Source organism: Phragmites australis, chromosome 5 (assembly GCF_958298935.1).
Source record: "Phragmites australis chromosome 5, lpPhrAust1.1, whole genome shotgun sequence".
NCBI lineage: Eukaryota > Viridiplantae > Streptophyta > Magnoliopsida > Poales > Poaceae > Phragmites > Phragmites australis.
Window position 1 is genome coordinate 7,423,701 of NC_084925.1, and position 18,523 is coordinate 7,442,223.

At 53.0% G+C, this 18,523-nt stretch overlaps 1 protein-coding gene across 1 annotated transcript; it reads right to left on the minus strand.

Moving 5' to 3' along the window:
• Positions 1 to 15,343: 15,343 nt before the first annotated feature.
• Positions 15,344 to 17,438, minus strand: LOC133918640 (protein CYTOKININ-RESPONSIVE GATA TRANSCRIPTION FACTOR 1-like). Its single transcript, XM_062362603.1, has 3 exons — positions 16,859 to 17,438; positions 16,364 to 16,723; positions 15,344 to 16,206 (listed from the first exon to the last, which is right to left on the minus strand). The coding sequence occupies exons 1-3, from the start codon at positions 17,063 to 17,065 to the stop codon at positions 15,784 to 15,786; spliced, it is 990 nt and encodes a 329-aa protein (XP_062218587.1). The 5' UTR covers positions 17,066 to 17,438; the 3' UTR covers positions 15,344 to 15,783.
• Between the last annotated feature and the right edge of the window lie 1,085 nt (positions 17,439 to 18,523).

An 18,523-nucleotide genomic window follows, 5' to 3' on the forward strand; every position in this document is an offset into this window, starting at 1 on the left:
GCTGCACGTGGCAGCCCCCGAGGACTTGGTTCCCCGAAGGTTCGCGCAAGATCGCCCGACGACCCGAAGGGTCCCATCGGCGGGGTGTCAGCCAGTCAAAGGTCCAATGCCGCATTTAATAGGCACGCGCGGCCTGACATCCTGACATTCTCAGCTGCCCATGCCCTAGTGTTAGACCCTGCCAATGCTTTGGCAGGGGGACGTGGGTCCATTAAATGCACGGGTCCCGTCCCGTATCATCCGGGTGCCCCGGGATAACGTTCCCAGGATCGAAGCGCTCCTCCTGCCACCCTGCCCTGACAGAAGAACAAGACAGGGTGGGCGCACCGGGCGCCTCTATGGCTTCCCGGTGGGCCCTCTTAAATGGCACCAGAGGATGTCCACAGTGGCGGGTGGTCGGATGCGCGCCGCATTTTTCCACGGCCCCTGTCACTTCGCCAAGACGGAATGATGACGCCTTTCTCCGTGGCGCCTTGGCACTCGCGCCCCCTCTTTCCCATTCAGGATAAGTCGAGGTCGGCGCGCCTATAAAAGGAAAGGATGGAGAACACATGAAGACACGTGAAGTCAAGCAGAAGACAAAAGTTCAACCGAAGTCGACAACTGATCCCAAGCAGAACCAAGTCCAGTTCAACTAAGCCAAGCCCAGATCAAGAAACGAAGAACATCACAAACCAGCTCGAGCAGAGCTAGAACACGGGAGCCTCAAGCTCTCTGTAGACAACACACCCTTGTAACCAGACACATCCTTGAAGAATTCCCTTCAAGGAAAGATATTGCACTCACACAGGAGTACGGTGTTACGCCCCCGTGCGGCCCGAACCTGTCTAAACCCCGGTGCATCTATCTCTTTTGCACTAGGTCGATCATCCTCCACTACCACCAGCCGTAGCATTTATTTCCGTTTTCATTTATTTCCCCGACGAGCTCGTTCAGGATCATCCCCCCGGCCGAATCTTTAAAAAGGGGTCTCTCGGGATCCCTGCGACAGGAGTTCATCCTCCGACAGCTGACGCGCCAGGTAGGGGGGAATATCCCTGGATTTGTTCGTTTGCTTTTTTTCACAGGAAAAGATGGCTGGTGGGCACCATCTCCAGCGTTCCGGCTCCACTTCTAGTGACGAAGTGCTGCCCGACGCCTGGGAGAGCCCAGTCGCTGCTGCGTTCCAGCTGCAGCCGCTATCCACGTGCGCGGTTTTTCCCGCTCAAAGGGATCAAGGCGCTGGGCCCAGCAGGCCCGCCGCCACCGTTGCTGATGCACTTTCTGACCCCCAGCAGGAGGTCGGGACCCCGGCCGCTAGGTCCGCCTCTGGACCGCGTCGGGTGCCACCCCGGCGCAGGCTCGCGTTCAGCGAGGCCAGCCCGGGGAGCGCGCTGCTTGCGGCGCATGCTCTCCTCAGGCACCCGCCCGTTCAGGCCACGCCGAATACTCCGGAAGACCGGTGGATCCAAGATGTCGCCGCTTTGGTTGGCACTGCTCGCCGCCAGGTGCAGGCCGGGAGTCCTCGCACCACCTCTCAGCGTGGCGCCGCCAGAGCCGGCTCCTCAACGGGCAACGTCCACACGGGCCGAGGGATCTCCGCTTGCATCTTGACGAGCGAAGGGGCCACGAGGATGCCCGAGTTACTCTCGAGCGCCAGCGGGAGACCCGGCAGGAGGTCGGGGCAGAGGACCAGGCTTCCTCTCTCCCGGCCCAAGGCCACCGGGAATCCCCGGCTCGCCGCCACTCGCCACCGAGGACCCCCGCTCGCACTGCGGGGTACGGCACCGGCTGCCGTGCCTTCACCGCCGAGCTCCGCCTGGTCAGGTGGCCTTCCAAGTTCCGCCCCGAGCTGCCGGAGAAGTACGACGGGTCCATCGACCCCGTCGAGTTCCTCCAGATCTACACAACGGCCGTCCAAGCTGCCGGAGGCAGCGAAAAGGTGATGGCAAACTATTTTCATGTTGCCTTGAGGGGCTCTGCCCGCTCTTGGCTTATGAACTTACCCCCGGGGTCTATTAGCTCCTGGGATGATCTTTGCCACCAGTTCGTGGCCAATTTTCAGGGCACGTTTACGCGCCCCGGCTTGGAATGCGACCTCCACGCCATCCAACAGCAGGAAGGGGAGACGCTGCGGCGCTTTATACAGCGTTTCAGCCAGGTTCGCAATACTATTCCGTGAGTAGCCCCCCATGCTGTTATTGTTGCTTTCCGGCAGGGCGTCCGCGACGAGCGGATGCTCGAAAAGCTAGGTACGCACGAGATCGAGACCACTGCGGAGCTCTTTGCACTGGCCGATAAGTGCGCCAAGGCTGCGGAGGCCAGGGCATGGCATGCTCCTCGCCCCGCCACCGACCAGCCGAGTTCTTCCCGCTCCGACAAGCGGGAAAATAAGAAGAGAAGGAAGCGCGAGGCCGCTCCTGTCGAGCCGACCCAGGGCCCCGCCCATAGGGTGCCGCCAGAGCCCGACCGCCGGCAAGAGCGCCGGCCGGGCGTCGACCGACGTCCCGCAAGGGCCCCTGCTAGGGCTCCTCCTCGGGCCTCCGTGCCCACGAGGGCCCCAGCACCAGCTAGGGCACCGGCTCCCGCAAGAGCCCCGGCCCCCGGCCGGGCTCCTGTTCCAGCAAGGGCCCCCGCTCCCGCGGGGCCCGAGCTAGGTAAATGGTGTCCCATACACCAGACCAGATGGCACGACCTCACGGAGTGTCGTACGGTCAAAGGACTCGTGGAGCAGCGCCAGAGGGAGCGCGATGAGTCTCGCGGAGGAGGCGATGCTGAGGTCGCCCCCGACAACGCCGAGCTCGGTTTCCAGGAGCCCGAGCAAGCCGTCGCCTTCATCGACGGAGGCGCGTACACGCCTTCCTCGCGCCGTGGCATCAAGGTCATGCGACGCGAGGTGTGCTCGACAACTCCGAGCGAGGAGGCCGCTAGGCCCCTGAGGTGGTCGGACGCTCCGATCACATTCAGCATGGCTGATCACCCCGCCAGTACTGCAGTTGTGGGGCGACTACCTCTGGTAGTGTCCCCTACTGTCTGCAATGTTAAGGTCGGCAGAGTGCTGATCGACGGTGGTGCCGGCCTCAACCTCCTTTCCAAGGAGGCTTTTAAGAAGCTGCAGGTGTCCTCCAGGCGCCTAAAGCCGTCGCTCCCCTTCTACGGAGTGACCCTCGGGCACTCCCTGCCCCTCGGGCAGGTCGAGTTGCCCGTGACGTTCGGGAGCCGGGACAACTTCCGCACGGAGTGCGTCCTCTTCGACGTCGCGGAGCTCCCTCTCCCCTACAACGCCATCCTCTGGCGTCCGGCGCTCGCCAAGTTTATGATGGCCGTGCACTACGCATACCTCACGGTTAAGATGCCGGGCCCCGCGGGCCCCATCTCCGTGATCGCCGACTCCGGCGGCGCCGTCTCCTGCGCTGAGCAGTCTTACATGGCTCTGGTCTCAGCGCAGGCCGAGGTCGATGGCTCTCCAGGGGGCCCGGGACCCTCTCCATCCAAACCCCGACTCGTTGCCGGTGCCTCTGTTCCGACGAAGGAGGTCGTGGTGGGCGAAGGCGCTACCCAGGTCGTCCGAATCGGCGGTGACCTGGGTAGCAAATAGGAAAGCGCGCTCGTCGCCTTCCTCCGGGCTAACGCAGACGTGTTTGCCTGGCAACCGTCCGACATGCCCGGGATCCCTAGGGAGGTGATCGAGCATCACTTGGCGGTGCGTCCGGACGCCCGCCCGGTGAAGCAGAAGGTCCGACGGCAGGCGCCTGAGCGCCAGGAGTTTATTCGCGAGCAGGTCAGCAAGCTCCTCGACGCCGGATTTATCCGAGAAGTCCTCCACCCCGACTGGCTGGCAAACCCAGTCATCGTCCTGAAGGCCAACGGCAAGCTCCGCATGTGCGTGGACTACACCGACCTGAATAAGGCTTGCCCTAAAGATCCCTTCCCCTTACCTCGCATTGATCAAATTGTAGATGCGACTGCGGGATGCGATCTTTTATGTTTTTTAGATGCAAATTCTGGGTATCACCAGATTCGCATGGCCGTAGGGGACGAGGAAAAAACTGCTTTTACCACTCCGGTGGGGACTTATTGCTACATGTCAATGCCTTTTGGCTTGCGCAACGCTGGATCCTCCTTCCAGCGCGCTATTCGTATTACCCTTGACTCGCAGGTTGGTCGCAACATCGAAGCTTACATCGACGATCTCGTGGTCAAAACCCGGGACCGCCCCACCCCGCTCGAGGACCTTGCCGAGACTTTCAACAGTCTCCGCACTACCCGCCTCAAGCTCAACCCAGAGAAGTGTGTCTTCGGGGTACCGGCGGGCAAGCTCCTTGGTTTCTTGGTTTCTGGCCAAGGAATCGAGGTCAATCCAGAGAAGATCCGGGCCATCGAGCAGATGCGACCCCCGGCTCGACTCAAGGAGGTCCAGCATCTCGCCGGCTGCATGGCAGCCCTCGGGCGCTTTATCTCCAAGCTCGGGGAGCGAGGGCTCCCCCTCTTCAAGCTTCTGAAGAAGTCCGGTCGTTTCGACTGGACGCCGGAGGCCGAGCAGGCCTTCCGCGACCTAAAGAAGTACCTCACTTCGCCACCCGTACTGGTGGCTCCCTCCGAAGGTGAGCCCCTGCTGCTTTACGTTTCGGCCACTCCTCAGGTCGTGAGCATAGTGCTGGTGGTAGAGCGCGACGAGTGCCTGGGGCCAGGTGCTGGGTCCCAGCTCCCAGAGGCCCCCGAGCACTCATCCGTCCTAGCGGCTCCCCCTGAGCAAAGGGTCGAGCCCGAGCACACTGCTCCTCCCAATCAGGGAGTCGAGCCCGAGTGCCCGGCCAGCCCCGACCACGCCGCCGAGCCTGGGGGCTGCAGCAGCCCCCCGGGTAGAGCCGTCGTCCGGGCCCGCCGGGTACAGCGACCGGTGTACTTCGTCAGTGAAGTCCTCCGGGAAGCCAAGACAAGATATCCCCAGGCTCAGAAGCTGCTCTATGCCGTGCTCGTCACTTCCCAGAAGCAGCGCCACTACTTCCAGGCACACAAGGTCTCGGTGGTTACCACGTATCCACTGGGACCCATTCTCCGAAACCGGGAAGGCACCGGGCGCATTGTCAAATGGGCAGTAGAGCTGGCGGAGTTCGACCTACACTTCATCAGTCGCCAGGCGATCAAAAGCCAGGCGCTCTCCGACTTCGTGGCAGAGTGGACGCCCGTCCCCTACATCGTCCCAGAGGAGATCCCTGCCTATCCCGGGCACGACGCGCCCGGGTACTGGGTCATGCACTTCGACGGCTCCCTCTCACTGAAAGGCGCAGGGGCTGGAGTGGTTCTCACCTCCCCAACAGGTGAAGAGCTCCAGTACGTCGTACAGTTGCAGTTCTGCACATCCAACAACATGGCGGAATATGAAGGTCTCATCGCCGGCCTCCGGGCTGTGGTGGGGCTCGGGATTCGTCGCCTCCTGGTCAAAGGGGACTCCCAACTGGTCGTCAACCAGGTATCCAAGGAGTACCAGTGCACGGATCCTCAAATGGTGGCGTACGTGGCTGCGGTCAGGAAGCTGGAGAAGCGCTTCGATGGCCTGGAGTTGCGGCACATCCCTCGCCGCGACAACACTCTGGCCGACGAGCTCTCCCGCCTGGCCTCCTCCCGTGCGCGCGTCCCTGCCGGGGTCTTTGAAGAAAGACTCACACGGCCTTCCGTCCTGCCTACCGAACAGGATGAAGGGGAAACCTCGAACTCAATTCAGGGGACCCCGGCGGTGCCCTCAGTGGGAAGCTCCGTCAGGGCGCCGCCGTCCGGTGAGTGCGCTGCGCTCGCCGAATGTTCTCAAGATGCCTCGTGGATGTCTGACATCCGAGGGTACTTGAAAGAAAAGTTCCTACCCGGGGATGAGGCATCTGCCGAAAGAGTTGCTCGGCAGTCCAGACGCTATGCCATAGTAGATGGGGATCTCTACCGGCGTAGCGCAGGAGGTGTCCTCCTGAAATGCATCTCCCGGGCAGAAGGCGGTGATCTTCTCACTGAGGTCCACGAGGGCGAGTGCGGTGGCCATTCATCGTTCCGCACGTTGGTCGGGAAGGCCTTCCGGCAAGGTTTCTACTGGCCTACAGCTCTCCAGGATGCTTCCGAGCTGGTTCGGCGCTGCAGGGCGTGCCAGTTCCATGCAAAGCAGATTCACCAGCCAGCTCAGGCTCTTCATACCATTCCCCTGTCATGGCCTTTCGCGGTCTGGGGTCTGGACATTCTGGGCCCATTCCCCTGAGCAATCGGGGGCTATGCATACCTATATGTCGCCATCGACAAATTCACCAAATGGCCGGAGGCAGTCCCAGTCATCAAGGTGACCAAGAGCACGGCGCTCCAGTTTATCCGCGGCATCACCAGCCGCTTTGGCGTCCCGAATCGGATCATCACCGACAACGGCACCCAGTTCACGAGTGCCCTGTTCGGGGACTATTGCGAAGACCTCGGCATCAAGCTCTGCTTCGCCTCCGTCGCTCATCCTCGGAGTAACGGGCAGGTCGAGCGCGCCAACGCGGAGATACTGAAGGGCCTCAAAACCCGGACCTATAACGTGCTCGCCAAGCACGGGAAGGGATGGGTGGACGAGCTGCCAGCCGTGCTGTGGGCTAACCGGACTACACCAAGTCGCGCCACCGGGGAGACTCCGTTCTTCCTCGTCTACGGCGCCGAGGCAGTCCTCCCCTCCGAGCTCACTCTAGGCTCCCCTCGAGTGCATGCGTATTCTGAGGGTGAGCAGGAGCAGCAAAGGCGCGACGACGTGGACTACCTGGAAGAGCGCCGGCGGCGTGCCGCCGTCCGGGCGGCTCAGTACCAGCAGAGTCTGCGGCGTTATCATCTGCGCCATGTCCGGGCCCGATCTCTCGAGGTGGGGGACCTAGTTCTCCGACGCGTCCAGTCGCGCGAAGGAATGAATAAGCTGTCCCCTATGTGGGAAGGTCCCTTCACTGTGATCGCGGTCCCGCGAGAAGGTTCTTTCAGGTTGGCGACAGAGGAAGGACGGCCACTCCCGAACCCGTGGAACATCGAGCATCTCCGAAGGTTCTACCCGTAGATGGTCGTGCTCGCAGCTCAGGTCAGCCAGGCCGGGGGCTTCCCCCCGCCCAAGCAGACCGAGGGCTTCACCCCTTGGGTAAGTCGCCGTCGCCCAACCTTGCAAATATTGTACATTCAACATTTCAATAGGCAATCGCTATGTCGAATTATTTTTCTGGATTCCGTATGTTTAATCTGTTTGGTGAGGTGCTCGGTTGTGCGAGAAAAAGTTCGCTCTCTCATTTTCCCCGCTGATAAAAGAATCTCAATCGGTATGCATGCGAGCAGTCGCCACTGACTTACGTTCGGCATGGTAGGCTGTGGTGTTCGGTGTCGTGGCAGGCTCCTGGGCACTACCGAGTTCCGGGGCGCTCTGGGTAATCCTATCGCTCGAGCTGCTCGAGTAGTCCGGAGCTCAGGCCCCCGGAGCGGGCTGTCGGTGCTCGGTCTGGTCTGTCATACCCGGGCGCCACCGAACCATAGGACCTCTGGGTTATGCCTCTGTCCGCTCTTGTCCACCGGTTTGGGTATTCAAGAGGTCTCGGGTCGAAAACGAGAGCAGTCTATAACAAGTACCGCACTAACAGAGCGCACCAGACAAAGAAATTCTATACTCTCTCTCTTAAGTCACAGGCCAACAATCAAGAGCAGTTCGACCGCGAGGGCTTCAATGCCCCGGTCCCTGGTCGGCCCCAAGGGTCCTCGGGTGGTCCTACCACTTAGGCATGAGTGGTCGAGATCACCCGACCCCGGGAGCCTCGTGTGCCTCTGGGCGCTCGGGCGCTCCGCTGGAAGAACCAAGTCCCCGGGCACCCCGAGCTCGGAAGCACACCCCTCCTGGATCGGTTGGCCGGAAGGCCGACAGCTGTCCGGTGAGTGGTTATATTCAGACAAGTCTGCTTTCAGTAAATTTATGTTCCCGAGTCATCCTCGGGGGCTCTCGCGCTTTAATCTGTTCGGTGAGGTGATCTCCTCGCGCACAAAACCCTACCGCGTGTCTACTTTTTCCTGGAACGACAGAGCGGTTTGTAGAAAGGAGTACCGCGCGTACGGTAATGTCTGACCGAAGCCCTTCGTGGTGGTCGTGGTGTTCGGTCCGCTTTTAAGGACCCAGAGCACTACCGAGTCCTTGGGTGCCCTGGGTAATCCTATCGCTCGAGCTGCTCAAGTAGTCCGGAGCTCAGGCCTCGGGGGCGGGCTGTCAGTGCTCGGTCCGGTCCGTCTTAAGCTCGGGCACCACCGGGCCACGAGGACTCTTGGTCACATTTTCGCCCGCACACGTCTCTCGTCTACTAACTGAGTGGTCGCAAAGTGAAAAGGTGTTCACCGGGCACGGCGTGTTCCGTGCTAGATCGATCTATCTCCCGGGCAAGGAAGTTCGTGTCTTTGTTTTTTAACTCAGACAACGCGGACTCGCGAGAGCTCGAGGGCTGACTGCGCCAACAAACAGCAATCAGGACAACTTCGTTCTCGGGGATGGGAAGGTCGGGAATGGTCCGACTGAGTACTACCCGGGACTTCAAGGCAAAACATCAGAAGGAAGAGTGCTCCGGTCGCCTGAGAATTTCCTAAGGGCTTCAGAGCACAAAGAAAGCAAGAGCAGAAGTGCAAGAAGGTGTAAAGAGGGGAACGGACCGATCCCTTCCCCCTTTTATATCTCAAAATTCAAAAATTGCCGCCCAACGGTTCGCTCGGTGAAGCGTCGCCTCGGTCGACGCAAACGCCAGGCGAATCTCCCGCCGATCGTGCGGCATCAGCGGCTGCCAGGCGTATTTTCCTCGATCTGCACGGCGGCCGCGCGTGCCGCCCGTACGGTCGTCATACCCTTCGGAAGTTGTATGGACATGCATCCACTCGTTTTTCCGCCTCTCTCCCGCACGCTATCCTTCAACCGTCTGCTCGCCCCCTAACGCTCCCACCACCATTTGGCCTCCGTGGCTCCTCTGCTCCTCCTCCTGCTCCTCCTCCGACACCCATCCTCACCGCCTCAGCCACCAGCAGCTGAGCAAACAAGCTAGTCTTCCATAGCCTCACCAATCCGACCACCGCCATTGCCGCCGGTCGAGTCCCTCATGCCTTCTTCTCCCCCCCCCCTCACAGCACCCAGCTGTCTATCTATCCCATGATTGATCCCTCCTGCCAGAGAACCCAACATCAACTCCTCCTCCTGTCCTACTACTCCTCCGTTGCCGCATCGTTCTGGCATTTCATCTCCAACCTCACCTCCACAGCCCCTGACACCATCGCCTCCGCCTACTACCGATCATTCTCCTCCCTTCCTTCTCGAGGACTATCGGTGTATCAGGAACCAGGGGTCCCTGAGTCCCGAGACCGGGCCGGCCATCCGCCACGTGTCACCATCCCACGAGGTCCCCCCTGCAGGATGAGAAGAGCTTAAGTTCCGGGAGAAGGTGCTCGGAGCCGCAGCCTCTGGTTTCCGAGCACCCTAGTCCCCCGATGACCCGCAGAGTCTAAGTACCGGAAAGAAAGTACTCGGAAGGGTTCCCACTTACCCCCGAGTACCGTAGTCCCCCGATGATCCAGACAGCCAAGTGCTCGGGAGAGAGTGCTCGGGGCTGCACGTGGCAGCCCCCGAGGACTCGATTCCCCGAAGGTCTCACCGAAGTGCTCGGGAGAGAGTGCTCGGGGCTGCACGTGGCAGCCCCCGAGGACTCGGTTCCCCGAAGGTCTCACCGAAGTGCTCGAGAGAGAGTGCTCGAGGCTGCACGTGGTAGCCCCCGAGGACTTGGTTCCCCGAAGGTTCGCGCAAGATCGCCCGACGACCCGAAGGGTCCCATCGGCGGGGTGTCAGCCAGTCAAAGGTCTAATACCGCATTTAATAGGCACGCGCGGCCTGACATCCTGACATTCTCAGATGCCCACGCCCTAGTGTCAGACCCTGCCAATGCTTTGGCAGGGGGACGTGGGTCCATTAAATGCACGGGTCCCGTCCCGTATCATCCGGGTGCCCCGGGATAACGTTGCCAGGATCGAAGCGCTCCTCCTGCCACCCTGCCCTGACAGAAGAACAAGACAGGGTGGGCGCACCGGGCGCCTCTATGGCTGCCCGGTGGGCCCTCTTAAATGGCACCAGAGGATGTCCACAGTGGCGGGTGGTCGGATGCGCGCCGCATTTTTCCACGGCCCCTGTCACTTCGCCAAGACGGAATGATGACGTCTTTCTCCGTGGCGCCTTGGCACTCGCGCCCCCTCTTTCGCATTCAGGATAAGTCGAGGTCGGCGCGCCTATAAAAGGAAAGGATGGAGAACACATGAAGACACGCGAAGTCAAGCAGAAGACAAAAGTTCAACCGAAGTCGACAACTGATCCCAAGCAGAACCAAGTCCAGTTCAACTAAGCCAAGCCCAGATCAAGAAACGAAGAACATCACAAACCAGCTCGAGCAGAGCTAGAACACGGGAGCCTCAAGCTCTCTGTAGACAACACACCCTTGTAACCAGACACATCCTTGAAGAATTCCCTTCAAGGAAAGATATTGCACTCACACAGGAGTACGGTGTTACGCCCCCGTGCGGCCCGAACCTGTCTAAACCCCGGTGCATCTATCTCTTTTGCACTAGGTCGATCATCCTCCACTACCACCAGCCGTAGCATTTATTTCCGTTTTCATTTATTTCCCCGACGAGCTCGTTCAGGATCATCCCCCCGGCCGAATCTTTAAAAAGGGGTCTCTCGGGATCCCTGCGACAGGAGTTCATCCTCCGACAAGGACCAAACACCTCCACCACGACCACCGTGCCCTCCAACCCCCGCTCCAGTACCGCTTCCTCCTCCTTCAGCACCAGCATCTCACCAGGGAAGTGGTAAGAGAAGCGAAGGCAAGACCCCGCCGAGGCGAGCCCAAGCCCTCCTTGGTGGCACACTGGTGGAGCCAGTCACCCACAAGCTCGTGGGCACGCCGCCGGAGGTGGGTCCACATCGGTGGCGGCTACAGCGAGGGTGGGCGACGCACATGTCGAAGGCGGCGCGATCCGGGGTGGTGAATTGGGGGATGTGTGTGATCAACTCGTGTCGTTGTAGGGGTTGTTTCTCTGAAGACGTTCGGTAGATCAGTTCACTGGAAGCCACCCCTTTTTAGCTTCTGATAATGCAATTCGATCGCTGTTGTGTGTTGTCGTAAATCAGCTAAATTGGTGTGCGTGCTTTGCTTCGTGATGTGTTAATTACAAGTGTATTTGGTAGATTAGCTTGATTTCCTGTAATGTACGGTCATTGTCCACCCAAGATATATTAGCATCTTTTTTTAGAATTGAAGTATTTCAAATATAACTTAGCAGGCAATGCATTCCATTGTTTCATGCCGAGTTTCAAGTTTGCACCTTCAAATGTATTACTTATGATAACCCTTATGTGTCTTCTCTACTCATTGCTCAAGGAAAATTTGGTTTTGAAATAAAACATACAAGAAATTAACCCTTTCGTCTACATGATGGTTTTCATGGAAAGAAATTCACCCAGTTGAGAAGCAAACATTACCTTCTTTTTTTTAGAATTAAGCGGACACCTTAGATATATCTGGGGATTAGAAATTAGATCATGATGAAATTTCATGCCAAATCCTCAGTTGCAGCTGGAGTCCAAAGATTTGGCTCAGTTGTCAATCCTGTACTTGTTGAAGATGTGGTTGCAGATCGTGTCGTTGGGTACCACTGCAACTCCTGCCCACTTGATTGTTCACGGAAGCGCTACCATTGCCGGACCCAATTTAGTTATAGAATACTATTAAGAATGGTAGAGAAAATATGAAGGATAAAATATGGATGCGTTGTTAGAGTGGTAGAATAATATGAAGAAAAATTCTTTACAGATGACAATCTATATAAAAATATAAATAGTAAAATATAGATATACTATTGAAGTTGTTCTAACGACTTCCGTATATATGACCATCCACATATGTAGAAGGATATGCATTACTTCCAAATTCCAAGAAAAACAACCGACAAAATCACCTAATTTGGAACACATGAGTTTTGCGGAAATCGGTAGTAGGAAAAATGTTGTGTTCCAAACCAGACCCTAATGTTTGTTATAAGATGCAATGAATATAGAAAAGTTACGAAAATCGAGGTCTTATGAATGCTTTCATGGTGCTCGGTACATATGAATAGTTCGTGGTCGATTGAACGGCAACAAAATTATAAGAATTATGCCGTCTTATATATATACTTTGATGGTGCTCGATCAATATATGAACCGTTCATCGTCAATCCAACCGCTGAGCCTTTTCACCGACTTCTTTTCCCTTCAAAAAGAAAACGAAAAAAGAATGCCCAGCGAATACCAGCCTTCATTCCGTTGCAAAAAAGGGAACGCCCTTCAACGGAGCCTGCTGCCAAAGTGATAATATGGTATAGCTCTTTTTGTCAGAAGCAAATTTTATGGAATTTTTTTATAAAAGATTTTTGTGAGACTCTGATTTAGATACACATCTTTTAATATAACGACTGAACTAAAGAAAAGAAATGAGACACATATGATCACAAGAAATAAGGTATTTCGTATAACCAACAATATATATATAATTTGCTTCTTTTTCCCTACGCCACGCCGCACCTTACCCTTTGTTCCTTGGTTCATGGGCGCAGGGTTTTATTTTATTTTACCTAAAAAATAATGTTGCATTCATCACTAGTCTGTAGAAGTATACCTAGCTAGTACACTTTGCCAGTGCGCAACTTCGCGCGCGCAGCTTACTACTCTGAACAGTAGTAGAAAAAAGCATCCATTCTAGAATGAATTCAAGCAAACTAAGTCTAAATTTCGAGCAACAATATTTTCTGAATGTTTACTGACGGTTTAGAATGTATCAGTTTTGCATAAATATCACAGCTCAACTCTTGTAGGATGGGAAAAAATCGCACATTTAGACTTGCTACATGGAAAGTTGATAATGCCTATATCTTTGTGATGGTACAATTTGTTAGGTTATCCTTATATCACAATACAAATATTTATTTTATAGATGACACACGTATACACACCTACGATTGCATCCCTTGTCATACAATATGAATCCGTGGTTAAAGTAGTACTTTTTCATTCACGTCGAATGCTCAAAACCAGTAGGGAGAGTTGTGAATTCTTTCTCCAATCAACGTACGTAGACAATCAATATAATAGTCTATTTCACGTATCTTTGTGGGTAATTCTCTCTAGGGATGTTGCCATCCGGGTCCGATTAACCACTGCGTTACAAAGACAAGCAGTGCATGCATGGCTGCAGAAAACACCAGATCGCTCCTGAGCCCTCCTGCCACATTGTCTCAGCAGTCGATACAGCTGCATTGGGCCAGCTTTGTACGTCTCAAATTCTGACCGGGTAACTTTTGCTCGTAATAGTAGTAGCAGCACCCATGAGTGGTCATCAGTCTAGTCCAGTCCAGTCCAGGATAGGGTAGGAAAAACACAGCTGCAAATGCAAGCTATCATATTGGAAGTGATGTTGAATAAATACACACTTTTAGATTTAATTTAATTCTTAGATAAATTATGAACAAGAACTGATATACTATCATTATTATGCAATAAGAGTATAAACTATACGTGTATATAATAGATCTACACGTTTATAATATACTCAACGACAGGAACAGCTGAGTATAACTCATCATGACAAACATGATTAAAAGAAGATTGATCGTATAGCGAGCGTATCGATCGGCAACAAGAGACGCAGAAGGCCTCGTGATGATAATGGAGAAAGCAACGATGAACAGGAAGCAGATCACGAGCAGTCGATGACAACGAGGAAGCATATCACAAGCAGTGCAATAGAGCGCTTCCCAAAAATCTTATTCGTCCTCTCCTAGTGTATAATCTCAATGACAACTGGTTTCAAAGATTTGCTCTCCTAATCATCGGTGCATACTGGCCCAGCAGGATAGAGTAGTCTACCTGTGGTGGTGCAACAAAGAGAGAGGGGGGCAAAACCCTAATGCATTATATCATTTGTGGTGACGGCATGTAGGTATATATAGGGAAGATCGCGTAGTTGAGACATGTCACAATCGGACTCAATTATGTGTCATAATGTGACTCTTAATCGACACGATTTTCGTATATACTATATTTATCATTTTTTCATGTAGCAAAAGAATAAAATTACAAAAGAAAGCGCACCTACATAAGCAACTGGACCCAATTTCTACGGATTATTCACGCAGGTGGCGTGCACCACGCCCTTCACCCTGGCCCGGTGAGCACACGCGCGTGTTCTTCTAGTCTTCATGAGCTAAGGAGTAAAAGAGAGAATTCCTTTTAAATTGGTCTTCCTCCACCTCTATTAACAATGGAACTAAAGAGCTACAACCTCCTTTCACTTTGTTGGGTCTTTGATATTTATTTAGAATACAAATATAATGAGCCAAGTCTATATATTCTAACAAGATTTGCAACGTGGAAGATCTAGCTCGAGCCATGGACAGTAGAATAATAAGTCATATAAGCACACTCTTTGTGTATGTAGCAAGTCAAGGGAAACTACACACAACCCCTTTCAGCGGTTTTATTTATAGCCGTTAGGCGCACTCGTGGGGGTGTGAGTATGGTGATATTTGCATGTTTGGTTATTCCTGTAATCGCAAAAAAGAAAAATAGAACACTAGGAAGTTTTGAAAGATCCCTAAAAAAAATCGGAAAATATGGCACGCCAGGACAACACACGTCTGACAGTAACAGGGGTGGAATTGTAAGAGGTTAAGGGAGAAGAAAATGAAGCAGTTTGATCAGCTAACCGGCTTCAGGTAATTAGATAGCTTCATAATAAGATCACGAGGAGAAGTTGTGATGCAACCATAAGTCCATAACCTATATAGGAACCTGATCCTATATATCACACATTTTTTCGAATCCTACCATGTAATCGTTTCCCTACTTGGCCTGAGGGGTGAGACTTCGTATTTTCTTTCACCCACTTAACTGATTGGCAGAGCTCCTCGCCCTGATCCAGTGAGGCGATGCAACAAAACTTAAGCGGGAAACAATGTCACTCATACTGGTCCATGTTGCAAAATACATACTTACATAAAAAGTTTTGAAATCAACTTTGCCGTTTCTTTGGCATTGTTGAAATTATGGAAAAGGTCTTTAATATATTGAATGAAACTTAATATGAATTTAGTTAGCAGTAGTGTACTGTAGTAAGTTGCACTGGACAATCATTTCAAACATCAAGGAAATCAGTTTGTCCCACTCCCACATAGCTGCCATGATAAAGAGAATGTTTGTCTCAAAAAATGACAGTATATGGGAAACCTGACCGGAAGTAGCTAGATCACAGCTGAGCCAAGTAGCTGACATACACATATGTACACAGGGAGAAAAATGCCATGAACGACAGACAACCAACGAACAAAACATAACTAATACAAATTAAGGAACAAAGTAGTAGTGATTCTCTTCTTGCTCGATCTCCTCGATATTATTAGCTCCAATCCAAAACATAACTAATACAAATTAAGGAACAAAGTAGCATAACATATAGTGACTTGATTACTTAGCCGCGACAGGGGAAAAGGGTAAAAAACTCACTCTTATAGCAAATTCTGGTGCTAATTACTAGCTCGCGAGAGTTTTTTGCTTATTATTTCCTTGGACATGTGATCAATCTATCTCTCTTCCTTCAGGTGATCCTCTTCATCGACGCAAAATTAAACGAGAAAAGACACGCAATATGATACGTACTTATTATTAGTTTAAAATCAAGTTGCACTCATCAATCGCGACTAGTGATCTGATCTCAGTAACTAGCTGCTGACGAGCCCACAAGACAGAGTCATGAGCAGCATGGCGGCGTCGGTGATCTCGTCGGCGGGGAACGTGTGGAACGACATCGCCGGAGGAGGGGTGCCCTTTCTCTGCAGACTCGTCGCCGCCACGACGTTGTCATCGGCAACATGATCCTGATCCTTCGTCGGAGCGGCGACTGCGGGCGTCGCCTTGACGGCTGCGGCAGCACGATCGACGACCACCATCTTGCAACGCTTCTTGAACGGCAGCGACCGGTCGACGTCCGCCTTCTTCTCCTTCTTGGCCGGTTTCCCCTGCGCGTCGATGTATGCCGCGCCTGCTGCTGCCCCGCCGTTGCCGGCAGCAGCTGCTGCGGCCGCGGCCGCGGCCATCGCCCGCCGTGCCTTCCTTTGCCTTATGCCGCATGCGTTGCAAAGAGACTGCACCATGCAAAACACACACACATAAACAACAGGAAACACACTCTTAAATATATGTGTACTACTGTACTATGGTACTAGGTAGCTAGTCTGCTAGCGTAACAACTTGTACTATGATGCAAAAGCACAAACACAGATCATGAGATTGGTAATTCACCTTGGGGCCACAAGGACCACTCCTCCACAAGGGGGTCTTGGTGGTGTTGCAGTCGGAGCACACTCTAATGACACCTATAGCCTGCTGTTGCTGTTGCTGGCTCTCATCGTGGTGTGCTTGTGCTCTTCTCCTTGGCTTTCTCGCCGCCCCGCCCTCGGGATACTCGCTCATCGCCTTCCGCACGATCTTCATCTTTGCTGGCCAACTGCTGGTCGATCCGTCAGCACGCTTGTTCTCGATATCGTATGGATCATACGCGGATCGCTGGATCATATCACTGCCGATGCTTTGAATGGTCGGCCGGAACGGTGACGGCGTAGGGAAGGCATCTGATCCGCTCATCATCATGTGATCGTTGAACTACGAGAGAGAAGGAAGACAAAACAAAGGCAAAGAGTCAGATTACAAGAGCATATATGCTATGAATTTTGGAGCTATATATATAGCTTGCCTTAGATACTAGTTACTACACATATAAAGTTGTGATCCCCTCACCTGTTGACTAGATTCAGCCAAAACTTGCTGCTTCAAGTGCTGGTCTCCATAGCTTTGCCCTTGGTGCTGATCTACAGGGTTGTTGATCATAAAAGGGAACAAGATAGGAGGGTCCTTTGCTATATGGAAGGCAGGAAAGAGTCCCTGATCCTGACCTCCCTCCATTAGAGGGAGAGTAGACAGTTGACTCATGTAGATGGTAGACATGAGAGAAGAGATAGAACGAGAGAGGAGCTAGAGAAAGAGATCTGGCTAGCTAGAAAGGTAGCAGCAAACACTGTGGGAAGATGAAAGAGAGATCAGGATGCATATAAGGGCAGGGAGATGGAGAGGAGATCTGCAGTTGGAGGGGCAATTTACAAGGGCCCAGAGTGATCATGGACAGCGTGGAGAGGGCATGTCCTTTTTTATAAAAGAGAGGCAAGAGGAGCCGAGAGCTGCTATCAGTCTCTCTCAGCTAGGGCCTAAGGGGAATTAGAGAGAGATGTGGCATGTGTGATCCCTTTCATAGAGTGAGAAAGAGAGGTGGCCACAGGCAGTCACACACCAGCACAGGAAAGGGATGAGGAACAAAGGGAAGGAGAGGAACAAACACATTAATTGCACACTACTGTTCGTTCAAAACATTCATTCCCATATAGCACAACCAAGATCTCATGCAACTCCAGCTTGTGACCCACCTATATAGCTAGTGCAAATGTTACACATTTGTTATTCTACAAAATGGTTTGCATGGAATTGAGAACGCTGTTGCATTGGATACACAATGATCAAAACCATGCTGCGCCATGAGTGTTATGCTATACAATCCTACGTTCCAAATATAATCCAACGGCTTACAAGAGGAGTAGCAAGTTAGCACAGGTGTTTGGATTTGTGTGGTTTTCATGCTAATTTTTAGTAGCAATATTTCTCGGTCATATATAAAAGACAAAAATATAGTAATACTGAAAAGATGTATAACATCCAACATCAAGATGATTACTGGATCTTGGGGCCACATGTAAGCAGGGATTCAAATCTTGGCCGGCTAAAACTGAACCCCGGCCCCTCTCATTTTACCCGTCAAAAGAAGAAGAAAATTGCCCTGTCCCCTTTTTTTTTGTAACCCATGGTTTAGGCACTTAAACAAACTTTATACTCATGTTCATTAGCTGGATGCAATACACTCCATGCCAGTCGGTAATCCTATATATGCAAACATTGTAATTGAAGCCTCTTTTTAAGAAACGAGAAGATGGTAACCTTGCCAAGATTTTGCAGAAACCGCAGAGAGAGAGAGAGAGAGAGAGAGAGAGAGAGAGAGAGAGAGAGAGAGAGAGAGAGAGAGAGAGAGAGAGAGAGAGAGAGAGGCCAAAGACGTGATTTGAGCCCCTGCAGTCTGCATGCAAATATCTTCTGATCTTACCAATGCAACGGGCGAAGAACTCTACCACAACACAATGAAAAATATATTTCACTGGGCAAAGCATACACACTAGAGTACTAGAGAATTTAAACAATACTATTTCAGTGTTTTTGAGTGTACTACTACCTTGCTACTAACTACCAACTAACGGTACTAGGCTAGGTAAATCTGTAGATACTACTACCTAGTGTAATTTCTACATTTTGAGGACATGAGCCTAGAATTTGGGTGATTATTTCTCCTTATTATAATTTCAT

Bases quoted from the DNA above. Each gene is read 5' to 3' on its own strand.
- LOC133918640 (XM_062362603.1), bottom strand. From the start codon at position 17,065: ATGTCTACCATCTACATGAGTCAACTGTCTACTCTCCCTCTAATGGAG. The intron at 16,724-16,858 runs GTGAGGGGATCA...TCTCTCTCGTAG, and splicing joins TGGCTGAATCTAGTCAACAG to TTCAACGATCACATGATGAT. The intron at 16,207-16,363 runs GTGAATTACCAA...TGCATGGTGCAG, and splicing joins GTGGTCCTTGTGGCCCCAAG to TCTCTTTGCAACGCATGCGG.